The sequence below is a fragment of the Notechis scutatus genome, chromosome 4 (assembly GCF_049901735.1).
Source record: "Notechis scutatus isolate UNSWTSFEM ecotype Mainland chromosome 4, rNotScu1.2, whole genome shotgun sequence".
In the NCBI taxonomy this organism is placed as follows: domain Eukaryota; kingdom Metazoa; phylum Chordata; class Lepidosauria; order Squamata; family Elapidae; genus Notechis; species Notechis scutatus.
The window spans coordinates 52,500,190-52,521,025 of record NC_142012.1 but is presented as its reverse complement, the minus strand read 5'-3'; the positions used below and the strand labels follow the sequence as shown (position 1 = coordinate 52,521,025).

The window sequence follows — 20,836 nt, the reverse complement described above, 5'->3', positions numbered from 1 at the left end:
TTTGTGTCATGCCCCGGGTCATCACAGATTTTCAGAGATGGGGTGCCTGTGTCTAGTACCTTGAAACTAGACCGATGAAGGAAGTAGGGATACAAATGGTTAAAGTGTTGTTGAGCTTTTAATCAGGTATAATATTATTTTATTGCCCTTGTTCTGGACTCTCTTATGGGCATGGTTTAGCAACCCCCAAGATTGAGCACCAAAGTCAGTAAAAAAAAAACAGGAGCTATGATGTTTCAACTAGGAGTAACTCTTCTTTTCATGCTTCCTTCTGCTTTGGTTCGTGACCATCAACGCTGTTTTTATCTAAAACAAAAACATTGTATTTTTTTTTTCAAAACTCAGAGGCGTTTTCAGGATCCGTAACAAAGCTCCTTTTTACATAAACTCAGCTTCAGAAGGACTATATAAATGCATACAAAATGGTCACATTCTGCTTTCTTGTATGGACACATTGGCCCAAATCAACTAAAAATATTTTTCAGCCAAGATTTAAAAAAATAAATAAAAATGTTTATATCATTTGGCAGAACTATACCCTGTGTCCTTCTGGAGGATAAAAACCTAACATACAATCCCCAAAAACATGACCTACCCTGAAAGTAAGACCTAGCTTGGTTTTTATATGCATCCAATATAATCCCTATCCCCCCAAAATAAGTCCTAATTATGATCCCGCCCTCTCTAGAGTGGATGGGTAAAAATTAAGCTAGGGTGGGGATGGGTGGCTGGAGCTGCCCTACTACTTACCTTTGGACAGGTGTAGCCAGGCCTCGCACACCCCAACACCTGCCTTGCCAGCCCATTTCTTCTGCAGCTGGCAATGCTTTCCTGAAGGCCTCTGTAGCTGGTAATGAAGCTCTGGATCGATCCAGAGCTCTCTTATCTGCTGCAGAGGCCTCCAGGAAAGCTTTGCCAGCCATAGAAGAAGAAGTTCCTGAAGGCCTCTGACAGTGAAAAGGAGGCTGGGGGCGACGCGCGCAAGTGAGGTTAGTCAGTGGATGACATCCCCCGAAAATAAGACGTGGTGCCTTTTTTGGTGGCAAAAAATATATAAGACAGGGTCTTGTTTTCGGGAAAACACGGTACTATTTTACTATCCCTAACTCTCAATATTTTATTTATATATATATATATATATATATATATATATATATATATATATATATATATATATATATATATTAAAAAAGAAGGGTCCCTCTTGAGATACCATCACTCGTGTGGCCTTTGGCAGCGTGATTTTTAAAATTGGGTTAAAACACAACCAGAGTCTTAGGCTCCTGTCGTATTGGGGGTTTAGAAAATCTGTAGAGATTGTTCTCCTCCTTTGGCTTTCTAATTGCCAATTGGCTTTAGTATTGATTTTTAATTTAAGGGTAAACAAAGCTTTTTTTTTTAAAAAAAAAAAACATTCATCTTCTTGGAATTGCAAAGGTGGAGCCTAAATGAAAAATATAAAATAGTGCAGTGGGAGAGAGGAGAGGAGAGAATTGTGTTTCCATTGTGACACTTAAAAGATGGACCACTTAATTTTAAGCAAGTATTTTTTTTAATGTTTGTATTGTACATTTTCCTTTATTATACATCACATTTCCAGTTTTACAACAGCAGTGTACTGGCTATATCAAGTCCTTTTTAAAATATACATCGTATTATACACTGTGGTTATAACCATTATTCTCACAGTCAAACAGTATCGTCTCTTTTAAATACATAGTATTGTACGTCATAATTATAACTATGGTTTTCATATTTGTACCACGACACTCTATTACATTTATCACTCTACTAGCTGGATACCAATGCTCTGCTATGAAACTATGTGAATGGACTTGGTTTTGGGGAAGGAAAATAAGGGGGGGAAAATTGTGCCTCTTCCTACCAGCATCCATCGGTATTCATCTGGCTAGCGTCCTGCCAGTGTGTGAGAGTTGGGAGCTGTTTGGAAACTGAAACAGTACTTGCTGTGTGAGCAAGAAGGAGACAGCAAGGAGCCTGGGCGTGGCTTAGCTCAACTGTTCTGTACTAAAGCTGCTTGGTGCTGTGAAACTGTAATTGCAATTGAAAGTCCTCTCTTCTGCTTGTGTTTTTGCATTTGAAGACATTTATTTTCAGGTGGGATGGGGGAATAGAACTCCTTAGCATCAGAGCGTAATAATAATAATAATAATAATAATAATAATAATAATAATAATAATAATAATAATAATAATATAGGAAATACTAATGCTCTGATGGTCATTTCGAAAAATCCTTTCTTAATGAGCCCCTAGAAGCCAAGAGGAACATAGGTGCCAAATTTCAAGTTTGTAGGCTTTACAGTTCTAGAGATTTTGGGATGACGCGTGAGTGGCATTTCTCCTTTTATATATATAGATACGTTTACTCTATACTCACATACAGTCCGATAGTGAAATTGCTTACAGTATATATTCTTACTTATATCTAGATACCTGTATTTATTTTGTTAATCTTTTTTTGTTTTGTTTATTTTGTTAATCTTCTTTTGTTATTAAGTTACTAGTCTCTGCACCTGTTATTTAACCGTTTGTACAATACAGGTATCCTTAAGATGTACAGTAAACAGGTATTCTTAAGATGGGATGAAGTGTTGGGAATTTAATCAATACAAGTATTGTGTTTGTTGCTGGAGTGGTAAAGATTTATCAACTAGCAATAAAATGTTACTTGCTCTGCTTCTGCCGTTTCTTTACAGCTAATCTTTGTTTCATGAGTACGAGCAGAAAAATGTACGTTGACTTCTGTTTGTTCTATCAACAGATTTCTTGGGGTTTTTTGTTCTGTGTAAGCTGCTATTTTATTTTATTTTTTGCAACAGCATGAAATGTTACCTGCAATCTGTTGGAAATTCTGGTGGGTTTTTGTGTGTGTTTTTTTAGGGTATACAGGCTCAAACTGTAGCCAACTTTTACCTTGCATATGAAGCCCAGCTCTCAATCATTCCTGTTATAAATAAGGTAAGATTTCCGCATTCTCCACAGCCTCAGTTCATTTTAGATATTTTGCAAATCGCACACAGGCGGTCCTTGCGTTACGACAACAAACTGAGCTCAAGATTTCTGTGGTTAAGTGAGATAGTTGTTAAATGAGTTTGGCCCCATTTTACGACTTCCCTTGCCACAGTTGTTAAGAGAATCACTGCAGTTGATAAGGAACTCACCGTCTCCTGGTGATTGGCCCAAAGTTACCCAACCAGTTTTCATGCTTAAGGCAGGACTAGAACTCACCGTCTCCTAGTGATTGGCCCATAGTCACCCAACCGGCTTTCGTGCTTAAGGCAGGACTAGAACTCACTGTCTCCTGGTGCTTGGCCCAAAGTTACCCAACCAGCTTTCATGCTTAAGGTGGGACTAGAACTCACTGTCTCCTAGTGATTGGCCCAAAGTCACCTAACCAGCTTTCGTGCCTAAGGCGGGACTAGAACTCACTGTCTGCTAGTGATTGACCCAAAGTCACCCAACCAGCTTCTGTGCTTAAGGCGGGACTAGAACTCACCGTCTCCTAGTGATTGGCCCAAAGTCACCCAGCTGGCTTTCATGCCTAAGGCGGGACTAGAACTCCCCATCTCCTAATTTCTAGCCTGGTGCCTTAACCAAACTGGATTTTCTTTTTAAAATGAGGACTTATTTTAGGCACTTTCTAAGACTACACTTTTATTTGTCAAGCTATTTCACATATTTGCATTAAATAATCCTCTTTGCCTTAAAAGATCCAGATGTTTATTCAGATTATTAGTAAAAAAAAAATTAACAACAATAAATGCACAAATATCACCTCATGCACACCCCACCTCTAATAACAATGAATATGTTATCTTTTCTCATTTTCTGGCAATGGAATTCCCGCTTTGCTTCATGGTAGGGGCTGATCTAATTTGAATTAATATAACAGTATCATTATTTTGCAGATTGACCTCAAGAACGCAGATCCAGAGATGGTTGAAAATCAGATTGAGAACACCTTTGATATCCTCAAAGAAGATTGCATTAGAGTAAGAGCCCTTCTTAAGTTTACAAATAACTGTGGGTTAGTTTGGGTGCCTCAGAGCCATCCAAAATATGACCAGAAAGGGGATTTTTTAAAAATATAATAGTGGCATAATTAAAAATTAGACAGGGATACATAATGGAAAAACTATAATTCAATATAAATTTGTGAATTGCTATTAGAATTATATAATTTGTTAAACACTGCAAATCTTATTGTTAATATATTCTCTAAAGTAAAAGGAGTGACATCAAGAATATAGAGATTGACATAAAAATAACATATTGTAATATTGAATAATTAAGATTGATAATTTAACAAAATATGGGTATTAATATTAACTATCAACTGTATTAAATATGAAGAATATTGTCATATTTGTCTTAAAATGTAAGACACTCCAGAACCACACTGTTTACACAAGGGTATCTTTGTTGAAACAAAAAATTAAAAGAAATGTTGCCCCCACCCAAAAAAAAAGACCCATCCCTGAAATGAGGCCAAATTGCCTTTTTTTAAAAAAAAAAAATTAAATCTCATTTCAGATTTCAGCTAAACTTGGAACAAACGTTGAAAAAATCCTTCAGGCGGTGATTGAAAGGATTCCCCCGTAAGTTGGCTTTTCTGTCACATTTTCTCCATCACTTTGGACTTTTGAATAAAAACAGATAGTCCTCCAACTTAACAGCAGTTCATTTAGTGACCGTTCCAACTTTACAACAGCACTGGAAAAAGTGACTTAGCACACTTTAGCTGAAAATTCCTCTTTTGATAAGTGAGACATTGGTTAAGTGAGATTTGCCCTGCTTCATGACCTGTCTTCTTAAGATAGCTTCAGGGGTAGGATTCGAATGGTTCGGACCGGTTCGAGCGAACCGGTTGTTCCAGTGATCATTTGGCCCCGCCCATCCACCCCTGCCCTAGTCCAGTGGTGGCTAACCTTTTGGGGTTCCTGTGCCGAAAATTGCTTGTGCGCTTGTGCTTGTGCGCTCAGAAGGCAATGCGCGCTGCCCCCCATGCCCTCTGCGCATGTATGCATGATCCCACACACACTACCCCCTTACCTGCACTGCGCATGCGCGCACCTCCCAGATGATTTTCAGCCTCCCAGAGGCTTGAGGGAAGCCTCTGCAGTCTTTGGAGGCCGAAAAATGAACCCATTTCGTCACATCCGGTATTTCCGGAAATACCGGAAGTGACAAAACGGGCCTGTTTTTCAGCCTCCAAAGGCTGCAGAGGTTTCCCTCGAGCCTTCTGGGAGGCCAAAAAAGGCCTCAAACGGGCCAAAAATCAGCTGGGAGGAGCGTACATGAACAGTACAGGTAAGTTTGCCTGGGGCTCGCTTGCCTGCACAAATGGCTCTACGTGCCACCTGCGTTACGCATGCCATAGGTTTGCCATCATAGGTTTGCCATCAGTCTATCCTATTTCCCTGTTTCACAGCTCAGCTGATTCGCGCGATTGTTGTGCCTCAGCTGTTTTACTCACCGGGCTGCAGTGGAAGGTAAGTATTAGAGCTGAAACACTAAGTTTTCAAACATTGCACCCGCATGCAAATCACAAGCTCACCGAACCAGTTGTTGCACCGGTTGAATCCCACCCCTGGATACCTTGCTCAATAGTAGTAACTGTGAGAGGGATCTTGGAGTCCTAGTGGACAATCATTTAAATATGAGCCAGCCGTGTGCTGCAGCGGCCAAAAAAGCCAACATAGTTGTAGGCTGCATTAATAGAGGGATAGAATCAAGATCACCTGAAGTGTTAATACCACTTTATAAGGCCTTCCTAAGGCCACACTTGGAATAATGGATCCAGTTTTGATCGCCACGATGTAAAAAAAGATGTTGAGACTAGAAAGAATGCAGAGAAGAGCAACAAAGATGATGACTGGAGGCTAAAACATATGAAGAACAGTTGCAGGAACTAGGTATGTCTAGTTTAACGAAGAGAAGGACCAGGGGGGATATGACAGCAGTCTTCCACTATCTGAGGGGCTGCCCCAAAGAAGAGGGAGTCAAGCTATTCTCCAAAGCCCCTGAGGGCAGGAGAAGAAGCAATAAGGATGGAAACTCATCAAGGAGAGAAGCAACTTAGAACTAAGGAAAAATTTCCTGACAGTTAGAACAATTAACCAGTGGAACAACTTGCCTTCAGAAGTTGTCAATGCTCCAACACTGGAAGTTTTTAAGAAGAGATTGGACAGCCGTTTGTCTGAAATGGTATAGGGTTTCCTGCCTAGGAAGGGGGTTGGACTAGAAGACCTCCAAGATCCCTTCCAACTCTGTTATTCTCTTCTAAAGGGGATCACGTGACCCCAGGACACTGCAACTGTCATAAGTACATGCCAGTTGCCAAGGGTCTGAATTTTCATCACATGAACCATGGGAATACCACAAAGGTCATAATTGGGGTAAATGGTGATAAGTCACATTTTTTTCAGTGCCCTTCTAACTTTGAATGGTTGTAAACAAATTGTTTTAAGTCAGGACTACCTGTGTACGTTCTTGTTGTTTTAAATGCTGTTGTAATCGGATCTTTTCTTTGGGGGGGGCGGGAGGAGAAAACACTCGATTCCGAGCGATAGTTTTCTACAGGTGTTTTTTTTGGTGACACCTGTCACAGGCCCGTGATTGATATCCATGAGCCCTTGAAAGCCTTGGTCTTCGATTCGACCTTTGACACTTACCGAGGAGTGATCGCCAACATTGCACTGTTTAGTGGAGAAATCCACAAGGGCCACAAGATCACAACGTCTCACACTAAGAAGGTTTACGAAGTGAATGAAGTAGGAATTCTGACGCCCGATGAGCAGCCGACTGGTAAACTGTAAGTTTTGGAAAGCAAAAGAGAGAGAGAGAGAATGACTGAGAAGTCAGCACAGTTGACACTGTGTGTGTGTGTGTGTGTGTGTGTGTGAGAGAGAGAGAGAGAGAGAGAGAGAGAGAGAGAGACAATATTATCATTGGAAGTAGCTTGATTTCTTATTCTTTTTTTGCAATTTTTTTTTATTTTTAATCACAAACATAAACAAACACAAAGCATGCAACATTAAATAAAATCTTCTTTCCCTTATACAGTGTGTGGGTTGGTACATATCTCTTGTGCACAATATCAACAGTCATTCCCTCTTAATTTTATATTACAGTTCATAATATATAAGACTACTATCCGCATAATATATTATTATTATTATCAGATCGTTATCAGGCTGTAATTGCAAGTTCACCTCATGCTTTTCGAGCAAGACTCAACTGTTATAAAACCTAGCTCATAGTATTATTCATTTCACAATAATCAAATATAAGATACCATATTATGATTCTTTCCATAGTAATCAATTATAACATATCATTACATTTCATTATCATTATGTTATATTTATATTATAATATATTTTATTTCTCTATTTTCTTATCTAGCCATTGATAAAATAAATCCCATATTTTATAATACTCTTTTTCTTCTTGCTCCCCAATAGCAAATGTCAATTGATTTCTTATTCTTAAGGCTGCAATATTTGTTTGTTTGTTTGTGTAAGGTCCCAGAAGTTTCCCCAGGCCAAAGAGATGCCAAAGACGAGGCTTGCAAATATAACAGTTTTTTTTATTGTTTGGCAAAAGCAAAAAGACTGGGTGAATACTATGTCTAAAACATACAGACAAAATGCACGTAAGGAATAGCCACACCCTGCGAGAGTGGCTCAGAGTATTATATACTTTTTACGCTGATAGAAACAAGGTTTATCCAACCAGAAACAAAGGTTTGTTAATAACATGGGCAATGTCTTGCCCATGCCCTCCTCTTCCTTATCCATAGAGCGTTCTTTGTCCGTGCTCTGTCCATACTTTGTCTGATGACCTGGTGGGGGGGGAGGGATACAAAAGCAACCAAGTCACAAAAACAGGTGAAGTCCCTTTAATTCCTTCAACTTGGCTTCAAAGCTCCAATTATCATTGACTGGAGAAAAAACTCTCCCACAAACAGTTGCAAAAAGAAAGAACTTCTGTTCAAACTCAAAATACATATAAATTATAAATAGAAAAAAACAACACAAACCACACTGAAGCAATGAATGAGACAAGGCAGGATAAGGGCTTGAAGACGTTCACAGATATCGAAATACACACACTGGGAAGGATGCCAGAACTCAGATAAGAACTGAAAGACTAGAATTATTTCACACTTTGCTTCCAGCACTGGGCCATGCGCAGTTTGTCCTTTTAAACAGTCCTCACAGCTGCAGCCCATGAAGGGGATCAGGGCCCTTTCCTTTCCCGTAGACCACGCCATTCACATTTCTCCCTTATTCTCTCCTCCCTGTATGCCCTAGGATGAAGAGGGGATGGGCCTGGGTCTCCCTAATTTCCTCCACAACCTCCGGAGCCACACTCCCACTCCCTGTCGGATGTTCCTTCTCTCCCTCGGAGTCAGTGTCCAACAGAGTCCTTGTGTGTTCATGCTCCTAGTCATCCCCCCCCCCCTTTATCTATGGAGCAGGATGTTCCTGGGAATTGTCTCCAAGGATGCACCTAGCTCTGAAGCAAATTGCAGAGGCGAGAAACCAGATAGAAAAGGATACAATTCTCCTACAGAATGAATTCCTAACAAATGATCCCCATCCTTAGCAAAATAGGACAAGCAACTTCTTTAACAGAAGCAAAGAGCAAAGGTTAGACTGATTCATGTCAATATGTCCTTTCATTTGCTTTGAAAAACGATATTTTTTTTTCTTTCATATATATGGCCTGCTGTACTGCTATGTCTCAGAGGGACACGGTGGCTCAGTGGCTAAGACGCTGAGCTTGTCGATCGGAAAAGTCGGCGGTTTGGTGGTTCAAATCCCTAGTGCCGCATCATGGAGTGAGCTCCCATTCCATGTCTCAGCTTCTGCCAACCCAGGAGTTTGAAAGCATGTAAAAAAAAAAATGCAAGTAGGAAAATAGGGACCCCTTTGGTGGGAAGGGAACAGCGTTCCGTGAGCCTTCGAAGGCGTTGAGTCATGCCGGCCACATGACCACGGAGACGTCTTTGGACAGCGCTGGCTCTTTGGCTTTGCAACGGAGATGAGCACTGGTGCCCCCTAGAGCCAGAAACGAGTAGCACGCATGTACGAGGAGAACCTTTACCTTACTGCTGTCCTTGTGTCTAGTAGATAAAATCAGATTATGGGATTTTAGAACATCTTCACCTTCTTCATAAATTAGAATAGAATAGAATTCTTGATTGGCCAAGTGTGATTGGTCACACAAGGAATTTGTCTTGGTGTAAATACTTTCATTATCTATAAAAGAAAAGATACATTTGTCAAGAGCCGAGAATCATAAGGTATGACACTTCATGATAGGAAGAACAAAAGAATGAACAAGAGTTGGAAGGGACTGTGTCCAACTCCCTACTGGGGGAAATCTGGCCTCCCACTGCTCAGGAACTCCCTTTCCCATTTCAGACAAAAATGGTTGCCCAATCTCGTCTTAAAAACACCCACAGACTTTGTGTGTCCCAGTTGGCACAACAATCTTTCGTAGCATTCTACACAGTTGATGCCACCCGATTCTGCTGCCCGCCTTCATGCAATATCGTAAAAACTTTCATTTAGATACGCCGGCCAGGTTGGCTATATGATTGCTGGGATGAGAGAGATTATGGATGCCCAAATAGGAGATACGGTCTATTTGCAGAACCAGCCAGTGGAACCGTTCCCTGGGTTTAAATCCGCAAAACCCATGGTCTTTGCAGGTGAGGAGGGCACCGGTTTAAAGATTTGGGGTTGGGGGAGTGTTTAAGAGAGGGGGAAGGGAGAGAGAAATATGGAGGGGGAGAGGGAAGGGGAGAGAGAGAGATTAAGGGGAGAGGGGGAAGGAAAGGGAGAAAGGGAGAGAGAGAAAGGGAGGGAGAGAGGGTAGGGGAAGGAGGTAGAGATATGGAGGGAGAGAAAGGGAGGGAGGGAGAGAGAATGGAGGGAGAGAGGGAAGGAGAGAGAGAGGGGGAGAAATGGAGGGGGAGGGAGGGAGAAAAATATGAAGGGAGAAGGACGGGAAGGAGAGAAAGGGAGGGAGGGAGGGAGGGAAGAGAAGGAGAGGGAGAGAAATGGAGGGAGAAAGAGGAAGGGAGAAAAATATGGAGGGAGAGGGAGGGGGAAGGAGAGGAGAGGGGGAGAGAAATGGTGGGAGAGGGATATAGGAAGGGAGGGAGGGGGGAAGGAGAGGGAGAGAGATGGAGCATTTAAATTTCAATTAACATTTCAAAATGTCAATATTGTGCACTGCCCAGAGTCCCCTTCTCTGCAAGGACATGAGCAGTTCTGATGATGGATGGATGGATGGAGATATAGATGAATAGAGATAGAAATTTATAGATATAGAGATATATAGAGATATATATGAATAGATATGGATGGATGGTTGGATAGATAGTGGTGGATGAATGGATGGAGAGATGGATAGAGATATAGATGAATAGAGATAGAAATTTATAGATATAGAGATATATAGAGATATATATGAATAGATATGGATGGATGGGTAGATAGATAGTGGTGGATGAATGGATGGAGAGATGGATAGAGATATAGATGAATCGATAGATATAGGTGATAGACAGACCGATAGACAGACAGACAGATTTCCTAGTAAACTAGAGGAGGAGAAGGCGAAGGAAGTCAACTGGGGTCCATCATTCCAAAAAGGCTACCAGTATTAAAATGGATCGAACAACAATGCAGGATCACCTAAAGCTGAGGTGCCCAACCTTGGCCGCTTGAAGACCGGTGGACTTGAAGACCGGTGGACTTCAGCTCCCAGAATTCCCCAGCCAGCCATGGCTTGATGTCCAGAGGTCTTCAAGTTGCCACAGTTGGAGACTCCAGACCGACAGGACATCCATGGTTGCTTTTCTGGCTAAAGACCACCTTCTCTCTGGACAGGCGTTTTTCCAACGGACCAGTCCGAATATTCTAACCTGAAGGGGGCCTTGGAGAAACTGACCCTCAATGACTCCAGTGTCACCGTTCAGCGTGACAACAGCCTGGCTTTGGGGGCCGGGTGGAGGTGAGTTACCCCTGCATCCGTTGAGAGAGGTAGTCCTCGACTTACAACAGCTCTGTTCTGATGTGATGACCTGGGGCGTGACACAAAAATAACAAAAGTCACAAAAGTAGAATAAATTCCCTTTAATGCCTCCAACTTGGGCCCCAAAGTCCAATAATCCTCGGCTGGAGATCAAACTCTTCCAAAACCAGTCTACGAAGGGAAGAAATGCAGTCCGAACCCAAAGTAAAGATAATTAGAAATTTTAAAAAACCAACACAAACCACACTGAAGTAATTAACACGGCAGGCCAGGATGATAAATTGCAGACTTCCAACAGATAATGCAGCAACCACAGTTGGGAGGACGCCAAAACCCAGATTAGCCTCGACCAAGATAATGCACACTTTGCTTCCAGCAAAGAGCTGTGTGCAAACGCCCCTATTATATCCTGTTCTCCCAGCTGCAATTAATGAAAGGGGATCAGGGCCTTTTCCTCTCCTGTAAGCCACGTTGCTCCCTTCTCCATTCCTCCCTGCATGCCCTAGGATGAAGAGGGGATGGGCTTGGGTCTTCCTCTGAATGTCCAGCCGGACTGTGCCCTTCCCCCGTTTCTTTCATAGCCACTGGAGCCACACTACCACTCCCTGTCAGCTGCTCAATCTCCCCCTCAGAATCGGACTCCAACAAGGGAATGACCTCTGACCTCGGCTTCACAAAAATCATGAAGCAGACTCTTCACTCCACCAAAACCCTTATTAGACTGATGTGAATTCCTATCATTCACATCCAGCAAAGGCACGGGTATTGATCTAGTAGCTTATAGCTTTCGGTGGAATTACTGAAATGGAGTGTAATTTTCCTTGTTTGTATTTTATAACTGGTAGACGACCATACCAGTGAAATGCAAAATTTGGAACACGTTTTCTTTCCTTTGGCTTGGAAATTGAAGGTATTTAATTTGGCAAATTGCAGATTGGTATCTTTAAAAATGTTGATTGAAATGTTTGATTTACAGGTTGGGATTCCTTGGCCTTTTACATATGGAAGTTTTTAATCAGCGCTTGGAACAAGAACACAACACCTCAGTCATTTTGACAGCTCCCACCGTTCCATACAAGGCGATCCTTTCTTCCCCAAAATTGATAAAGGTGATGATTTTCAAAAAGAAAGTCTCAAATCATCATCAGTGTGTAAGGATAAAGTGAGCGTAATTCTGAACAGTTTCCATAATTTAGTTGAATTCTCCAGGTCTTTGATGATGAAGCTCTCAAATAAGACATTTTCCTCTAGAATAAGGGTCTTCAAACTTGGCAAGTTTAAGACTTGTGGACTTTAACTCCCAGAATTCCTGAGCTAACATGACTGGAGTAGGAATTCTGGGAGTTGAAATCCACAAGTCTTAAAAGCTGTCAAATTTGAAACTCTAGAATATATATATTTATCATATGGCACATCGACATCACATTTTGATTTTAAAAAAGAGATCAAAATCTAAAATATGAAATAGAAAATGTAAAATGTTATAAAGGAATGTCTAGATCTAAATACCACTCAGGCATCATCACAAAATCTCCAGAACTGTAAAGCCTACAAACTTGAAATTTGGCCCGTAGGTTCCTCTTGGCTTCTAGGGGCTCACTAAGAAAGGATTTTTCCAAATGACCATCAGAGCATTTAGAGTATTTCCTATATTATTATTATTATTATTAACACACTCTGATGCTAAGGAGTTCTACTCCCGCTCCCCACCTGAAAAAAAAATCTTCCAAAGGCAAAACACAAGCAGAGGAGAGGAGTTTCAGTTTTAGTTATCACAGCACCAAGCAGCTTTAGTACAGAACGGTTGAACTAAGCCACGCCCAGGCTCCTTGCTGCCTCTTTCTTGCTCACACAGCAAATACTGTTTCAGTTTCCAAACAGCCCTCAACTCTCTCACACAATGACAAGATGAATACTGATGGATGCTGATGGATGCTGGTAGGCAGAGGCAGATTCCCCCCCTTATTTTCCTCCCCAAAAACTAAGCCCTGATCACATAGTTTCATAGCAAAGCACAAAGTATCGAGCTAGTTATAGTTTATTATTATTTTTTGCTTCATTTGTCACAGCCAGGAAATCAGCAAAGTCTCCATTATAGGCTCTAATTTTGGCAATCTATATGTTGAATCATTTATTTGTCTTTTGATCCTGCTGCCACAATTCAGTATAATGGAGTTTTGCCAAGGCCAGAGTGGATTTGGTTTAGTGTCCATATTGCACAGAGCTAGTGTTAACTAAAAAAAAAATACTTTGGTCTTTTTAACTGCCAGCAGAAAGGGAGTGGAGAAAAACAGTGCATTCTTCAAATGCCTTAGATAATCACCCTGGCAGCCCAAAGTTGTCAGCGCTCAGAAATATTACTGGAGAGCATGATTGATGACTCTTGGCTATGGATGTGTCCCATTGGAGAATATACATCCAGGGGGTGGGGGGAAGACCAGGATCAAGGGGAAAATGAATGATGTACTTTAGTGTCGGCTGCACCCAGGTAACACCAACATGGCCACTTCTAATAAATCAATTTTATTTTCTCTGAGAGATGCGGCTAGAGACTTATGATTTGAACGGGGTAGATTTGTAGGAGTCCTGACAGCTAGTCAAATCCAGGTGTTGTTGTTTCAAAATGCAAGGCACACCCTCTCTAGAAAATGATTTGGGATTGTTTGGGAAATATCCGGAAATCCAGGTAGTTTTACCATCCTGGTTTGTTTCCCTTTGCTATTGGCCCTTGGGGCAGAATTCATCCGGAGAACGAGCTTAAAATAATAGTCCAATTTAAGCACAAATTGATTTTGGACAACGCTTGCGTGAATTCCTCCTGAGCCCTTGATCCTTCCAATTAGACTTTAGCCGAGGCTTCAAGTAGCATTTAATTACAATAGTAAGTCATACCTGCTCTGCATTGGGTGAGAAGAAGAATAACCATCAATCAATTAAGCAATATGACACAAATGTAGGATGAGCCACTGTTGCAGACAGAATTATGACATAACTCTAAATATTTACTTCAGATAGCAAACTATGAATGGGGCTGAGTGTTTCCTGGCCAGATGCCTTTCCTGTCACCAGTGTGGAGTTTTGTTCAACAGATATATTCTCATTGTACCCAGAGAGAGAAATATCCACCTCTACCTAGGATTGAACTCACAGCCTCCTGATTGTGAGGCGACAGCTCCACCACTAGGCCACCGCGCCACTCTAGGTTTCCCTAGTTTATTTGTTTAAAAATTATACGTCCTCCGTTTCCACTTCAGGTTGTATGGATGGCTTGCAATTATTTGGACAGGTAGACCTCAACTTATAACAGTTCGTTTAGTGACCGAAATTACGCCACTGAAAAAAAAGTTTTTCAGAGTTACGACCTTAGCAGTTCATATTTAGGGCTCGCATTGATTACGTGGTTGCAGTCTCCCAGGGTCACGTGATCAGAATTCGGCTGCTTGGCAACTGACTCGTATTTATGACGGTTGCAGCGTCCCGTGATGGGGAAGCCGGATTCACTTAACAATCAGGTTCGTAACTTATCACCTGCAGGGATTCGCTTCTGTCCATGAGAACAGCTGTCTTGCTTTGCAAACAGAATATTTTGGGCCCCTTTGTGGGCGTAAACCGAGGACAACCCGTGTATATGCTTTTTTTAAAAAAAAATCATTTAAAGAGTACTATTTTTTTTCTTTTATTAGAAAAGCTTTAAAAATACCCTCTTTTCCTCTTCTTTTTTCCTATTTTTCAGGAATATCGGAAAGAGGAAATCATGATCGTGAATCCCGCAGAGTTTCCTGATCATTCCATGGTGAAAGAATACTTGGAGCCGATAGTTTTAGGCACTATAGTGACCCCTAAAGAATATATTGGAGAAATATTAGCTCTTTGCCAGGTTGGTACATAAGGTGGAGAAGGTTATGGGCAGAGATGGTATTCAGCCGGTTCGGACCAGTTCTTTTGTACTGATAGCGAAATTTTGGCCAGTTCACAGAACCAGCAAATACCACCTCTGGCTGGCCCCACCTCTGCTCTTTCCCATCTTTCATTCCATTGATTTTTAGCTGATTCACATGGCAGAGTGGATTGCCACGCCTCAACTTGAGCTAAAAAATAGCTCAACTCACGAGAGCTATCTTTGAGTGCTACACGAGGGCGATCTTTGAGTACTGCGCGGGTCCTTTATTCCGTTGATTTTTACCTCAGTTGATTCGCGTGGCAGAGCGGATTGCTGCACCTCAGCTGAGCTAAAAAACAGCTCAACTCACAAGAGCTGTCTTTGAATGCTATGTGAAGGTGATCTCTGAGTGCTGCGCGCATCCTTTATTCCCTTGATTTTTACCTCAGTTGATTCGCACGGCAGAGCGGATTGCCACGCCTCAACTTGAGCTAAAAATAGCTCAACTCACGAGAGCTATCTTTGAGTGCTACACGAGGCGATCTTTGAGTACTGCGCGGGTCCTTTATTCCGTTGATTTTTACCTCAGTTGATTCGCGCAGCAGAGCGGATTGCCACGCCTCAGTTGAGCTAAAAAACTCAGGGATCTTTGAGTACTACACAAGGGTGATCTTTTGAGTGCTGAGAAGCCCGCAGAACCGTAGCAGCACATCGGCGCACAATTTGGAATCCCACCACTGGTTGTGGTGTAGAGGGTGTAATTTCTGATATGTTCTGCGGTTGATTAATCTTTATTGAGCTGAGAGGCACGAGGAATTGTAAACATCCACAGCCATTTGTCTGGCTTTGCTGTAGTAAACCCTGAATTCTAAATCAGTATATCTCAACCAGCAACGCACGCTGTCACTGGCCCAACGCAGGCTGGTAAAAAATTTAAACCTTTAAAACTTATTGTCGAGAAAGGAAAAAAAAAACCACCTTTGGGACAACCTGGATGACTGAGAATCTCCGTAGACCAGAAACCTGACTGCATCATTTGCTATGTTAAATTTCCCAGCTGGTTGTTATTTTTCATTAATTTTATTAATTTTCTACTGTTTGTGTTTGTTAGTGCTTAATAAATATCATTGTGTCTGAATATTTAATTTGCTTAATGATACAGATTCTGTTTTTAATCTCCACTCCCTTTTTCCCAACCGCTGGTAAAATAAGTCCCACGTTTGATAATATTCTGTGTCTTCTTTCTGTTCAGTTTTCAATGTAAGCCAGCTGGTTTTTATTTGTTACATCTCCCCAACATTGAGCCAAAAGTTTTTTATCTCAGATGTTCATCTCAGACTGTTATGTGTTTTTTTCAGACTCGAAGAGCGGTTCAGAAGGACATGGTGTACATGGATGAACACAGAGTCATGATGATTTATCTCTTCCCGCTGAATGAAATCGTGGTGGATTTCTTTGATGCGCTAAAATCCTTGTCATCTGGTTATGCCAGGTAAATTAACTTAGTTCTGATGGTTTTGTTGTGCCCCGTCAGTGGCCAGTGGAGCTGGTGGCAGATTCAGACAGTGAGGAGGTTGGAGAGGAACATGGGCCATTCCTGGAGTCTGACGAGGGCTCTGCGTCAGAGGCAGAGATGGGGCCAGGGCCGTCTGACAGTTATCAGCTGTCTTCAGAGTTGGAGATCAGTGGGGAAGAAGAACAGCTGGAGCATGTTCCCTGTGTGCACATGCGCAGAGCTGCCAGGAGTAGGGAACAGTTAAGGAACGGTCGACTTGGAAGTAAAGCCACAGGTGGACGGTGAATGGTCCCTCCCATAGGGAATAAAGAGGAGCGAAAGGGGAGTGGTGTTTGCAGGAGACAATTAGTTCGTTTAATTGGGGTGAAGATTTGTTTGTGACTCTTTGCCAAGTGTTTTCTGCTACAGCGTGGCGTTTGGAAGCTATTGGCCTGGCAACTGTCCAAGCCTGATAAAGGTCTGTGATTGTAAATCACTCCTGAAAGACTATTGGCCGGCACTTTGCTGGATGTGAATGAGAAGAATTCACATTAGTCTAAATAAAAGGGGTTTTGTTGGGACGAGGAGTCGGCTTCGTGGTTTTGGTGAAGCCGAGGTCAGAACAGGTTTAATGTTGTAATGACGAGGCAGTCGAGTTGTTTGATCATGAACAACTGAATTATGATGATGATCTGATGATCTTTATTGGAGTAGTCTTGCATTTATATACATTTTTAGTTATCCTCCATCATTGGTTAACATTGGTTACTGCTTAACTTTCGTTACTGTTCAGCACAGTAATCCATACAATTAATTATCTCTAGTTAAAGTCTAACATATGTTTACTTCCCCTCTCTAATCCTCCTTTATCCATAGATTAGTGACTTTGTTTGCCTGAGTTGTATTTGCTTGGAAACATTCTTTATCTGAGGTTTGCCATCCGAGATTATTATCTATTAGTTTTTTGAAAATTTGATTTTTTTTTACCTGGGGCTCGAAACACACAGGATATCCAAATCCATTGAAGGCCACAAGGACTTTTGATACGTGTCCATACACATGTATGCATGCACAGGTAGTTCTCGAGTTACAACAGTTGACTTAGTGATGGTTCAAAGTTACATGACTGAAAAAAAAAAGACTTATGACCGTTTTTCACAGTTACGACCGTTGAAATTTCTCCCTGGTCACCTGATCAAAATTCAGATACTTGGCAAACGACTCATATTTATGATGGGCGCAATGTCCCACCTGGGGGGGGGGATGTCATACCGTCCCCTTTTACATCCTTCTGACACGCACAATCCACGGGGAAACCCATCACTAAGTGAACTGAATGGCCACTAAGTGAACCGTTGTAAGTAGAGGACTACTTGTGTACATTAGAAATTGTACCTTTCAGAACGCTATTCATATGATGCATCGTTGAATCGGAATAGAGCCGGAAGGGACCCTGTAGGTCTTCTAGTCCAACACACACACACACACACACACACACACACACTGCTCATTAGTTGAACTCTCTTCTGTTTTCAGCTTTGACTATGAAGACGCAGGATACCAGCCCGCAGATCTTGTCAAAATGGATATTTTTTTAAATGGAAAATCTGTGGAAGAGCTGATAACTATTGTACCTCGGTAAGTCCATTGTGTGCACATTCATTTTTTAAAAATTCAATCCGTGAATCAGAATTTGGAGATCATCTAGTCCAACCCCCTGCTCAAGCAGGAGACCCTATAACCATTTCAAATCCTAATATCATCTGAATAAACTACCCAAACCACCTATTCATTTTCCATGCGTTTTACCCTGTTTCCCCAAAAAGAAGACCCTGTCTTAAATATATATATTTGCCACCCAAAAAGGCATCAGGTCTTATTTTCGGGGGATGTCAATCCACTGACTAACCTCACTTGTGCACATCGCCCCGAGTCTCCTTTTTGCTGTCAGAGGCCTTCAGGAACTTCTTCTTCTGCGGCCGGCAAGGCTTTCCTGAAGGCCTCTGCAGCCGATAACTGAGCTCTGGATCGATCCTGAGCTTTGTTTTTAGCCACAGAGGCCTTCAGGAAAGCCTTGTCAAAGAAATGGGTCAGCGAGGCAGATGTTGGGGTGTGTGAGACCTGGCTACAACTATCCAAAGGTAAGTAGTAGGGCAGCCCCACCCCCCCATCCCTACCCTAGCTTAATTTTTACTCATCCACTCTGGAGTGGGCGGGATCTTAATTAGGGCTTATTTTGGGGAAGGGCTTATATTGGGCGCACGTGTAAAAATCAAGCTAGGACTTACTTTCGGGGTTGGTCGTATTTTCAGGGAAACGGTATTCCTGGAGGTAAAAAAAACACCTAGACATCCTTGCAATTGAAAATTTAAATTGTTACACACATAACCTGTGAAGTATGAATGATAAGTAACGTAACAAGAATGCTGTGAAATTTATTTGGATTGGAGAAATTTTAATTATTTTAAGGGCGATTTGCTGGATTTGTTTATAACCTACAACTGTCTTTCTTTACATTCTCGGTTTTTTGATACACAGACATTGTCTGTCTCACAGTTTCAATCTTTCTCTGGGTCCAATTGTGTTGATTTAGCCTTCTCCAAGCTCAAATATAGGGATGCGGTGGCTCAGGGGCTAAGATGCTGAGCTTGTCAATCAGAAAAGTCAGCAGTTCAGCGGTTCGAATCCCTAGCACTGCATAATGGAGTGAGCTCCCGTTACTCATCCCAGCTTCTGCCAACCTAGCAGTTCCAAAGCATGTAAAAAATGCAAGTAGAAAAATAGGCACCACCTTTGGTGGGAAGGTAATAGCGTTCCGTGCGCCTTCGGCGTTGAGTCATGCCAGCCACGTGACCACGGAGATGTCCTTCGGACAGCGCTGGCTCTTCTTTGGCTGTGTAACGGAGATGAGCACTGCCCTCTAGAGCCAGAAACGACTAGTACGTATGTGCAAGGAGCAGAACCTTTACCTTTAAGCTCAAACGGAAAATATCATATGTTTTTTAAATCCGTATTGGGAAGCTTACCATTTGAATACAGGCAGTCCTCAACTTACAACACTTCGTTTAGTGACCGAAGTTAACGACAGCACTGGAAAATGTGACTTACAACCGTTTTTCACACTTACAATCATTGCAGCATCCCTCCAAATCAAAATTCAGATGTTTGGCGACAGACTCATATTTATGACAGTTGCCTTTTGCAACCTTCTGACACGCAAAATCCATGGGGAATCCAGATTCACTAACTGAACAAATGCATTGTTTCCCTTTAAGAACTCTGGCAAGAAAAGTCATGAAAAAGGGGCAAAACTCGCCTAACAGGTTTCTCCCTTAACGACACACATTTGGGGCTCAATTGGGGTCGTAAGTTGAGGACTACCTGCCATCGCTTCCTCCCACCTTCCAGGGTCTGTGGGTAGGGATGAGCGTAGTAAAGTCTGGCAAGATTCTTGTCTATTGTGCGTATAAGCAAATCAAAGAACTGAATCCTGGCGGGAAGCTTTTTTTTAACATGGTTCTTGGGCTTAGGACCTTTATCACCCCAATCCTGATGTCCACTGTTGATGTCCTTTGGAATAAGACCCAGGACTGACCCATTCTTACTTCTTTTCCAGAGAGAAAGCCTACTCTGTTGGTAAATCTATGTGCGAGCGATTAAGAGACCTCATTCCAAGGCAAATGTTTGAAATAGCTATCCAGGCAGGTCTCGGCAACAAAATCATTGCAAGAGAAACGTAAGTCGTTATGTTTAACTTGGTTTTAAAAAGATAACCTTCTCCTCCTCCTCCTTCCTCTTCCTCCTCTTCCCCTCCTCCTTCTCCTCCTTCCTCTTCCTCCCCTCCCCTTCTTTTCTTCTCATCCTCTCCTACTTCTTTTACTTCTTCTCCTCCTATCTCTTCCTCCTCCCCTCCACCCCTCCTCCTCCTTCTTCCTCCCCTTCTTTCCTTCTCCTCCTCCGCTGCCTCCTTCTCTTCTTCTCCTCCTCCTCCGTTTCAGTTAATTATACAAGACAATAAGCTGTAACAGCCTTGTTGTGGATTAGCAAGGGTTTTCCCTTGACTTACAACAGCTTGCTTAGTGACCATTCAAAGTTACAACAGCACTGAAGAAAAGTGACTCATGGCCGTTTTTCACACTTACAACCGTTGGCAGCATCCCGTGGTCAATGTGATTTTACGCTCGAATGCTTAACAACTAACTCACACTTGCAATGGCTTGCAGCATCCCGGGGTGGAGGGGGTCGCACGAACCCCCTTTTGCAACCTTCTGACAAGCGAAGTCCAAGGGTGAAGCCAGATTTGCCTAACAGATGTGTTACTCATTTAACAACTGCAGTGATTCACTTAACAAAGGCGACAAGAAAACATCGTAAAATGGAGCG

The 20,836-nt window shown here is 42.1% G+C and overlaps 1 protein-coding gene across 3 annotated transcripts in view; it reads left to right on the top strand.

Moving 5' to 3' along the window:
• Positions 1-20,836, top strand: part of GUF1 (GTP binding elongation factor GUF1) — a 32,799-nt gene that overhangs the window by 7,913 nt on the left and 4,050 nt on the right. For all 3 annotated transcript variants that reach the window (XM_087963479.1, XM_087963482.1, XM_087963481.1), the window contains exons 6-16: positions 2,904-2,981; positions 3,932-4,015; positions 4,557-4,621; positions 6,634-6,837; positions 9,608-9,747; positions 10,934-11,057; positions 12,055-12,187; positions 14,812-14,955; positions 16,317-16,450; positions 17,990-18,091; positions 20,070-20,189. In XM_087963479.1, coding sequence (XP_087819605.1) covers positions 2,904-2,981; positions 3,932-4,015; positions 4,557-4,621; positions 6,634-6,837; positions 9,608-9,747; positions 10,934-11,057; positions 12,055-12,187; positions 14,812-14,955; positions 16,317-16,450; positions 17,990-18,091; positions 20,070-20,189 — 1,328 coding nt within the window. The remainder of the gene's footprint in view (positions 1-2,903; positions 2,982-3,931; positions 4,016-4,556; positions 4,622-6,633; positions 6,838-9,607; positions 9,748-10,933; positions 11,058-12,054; positions 12,188-14,811; positions 14,956-16,316; positions 16,451-17,989; positions 18,092-20,069; positions 20,190-20,836) is intronic.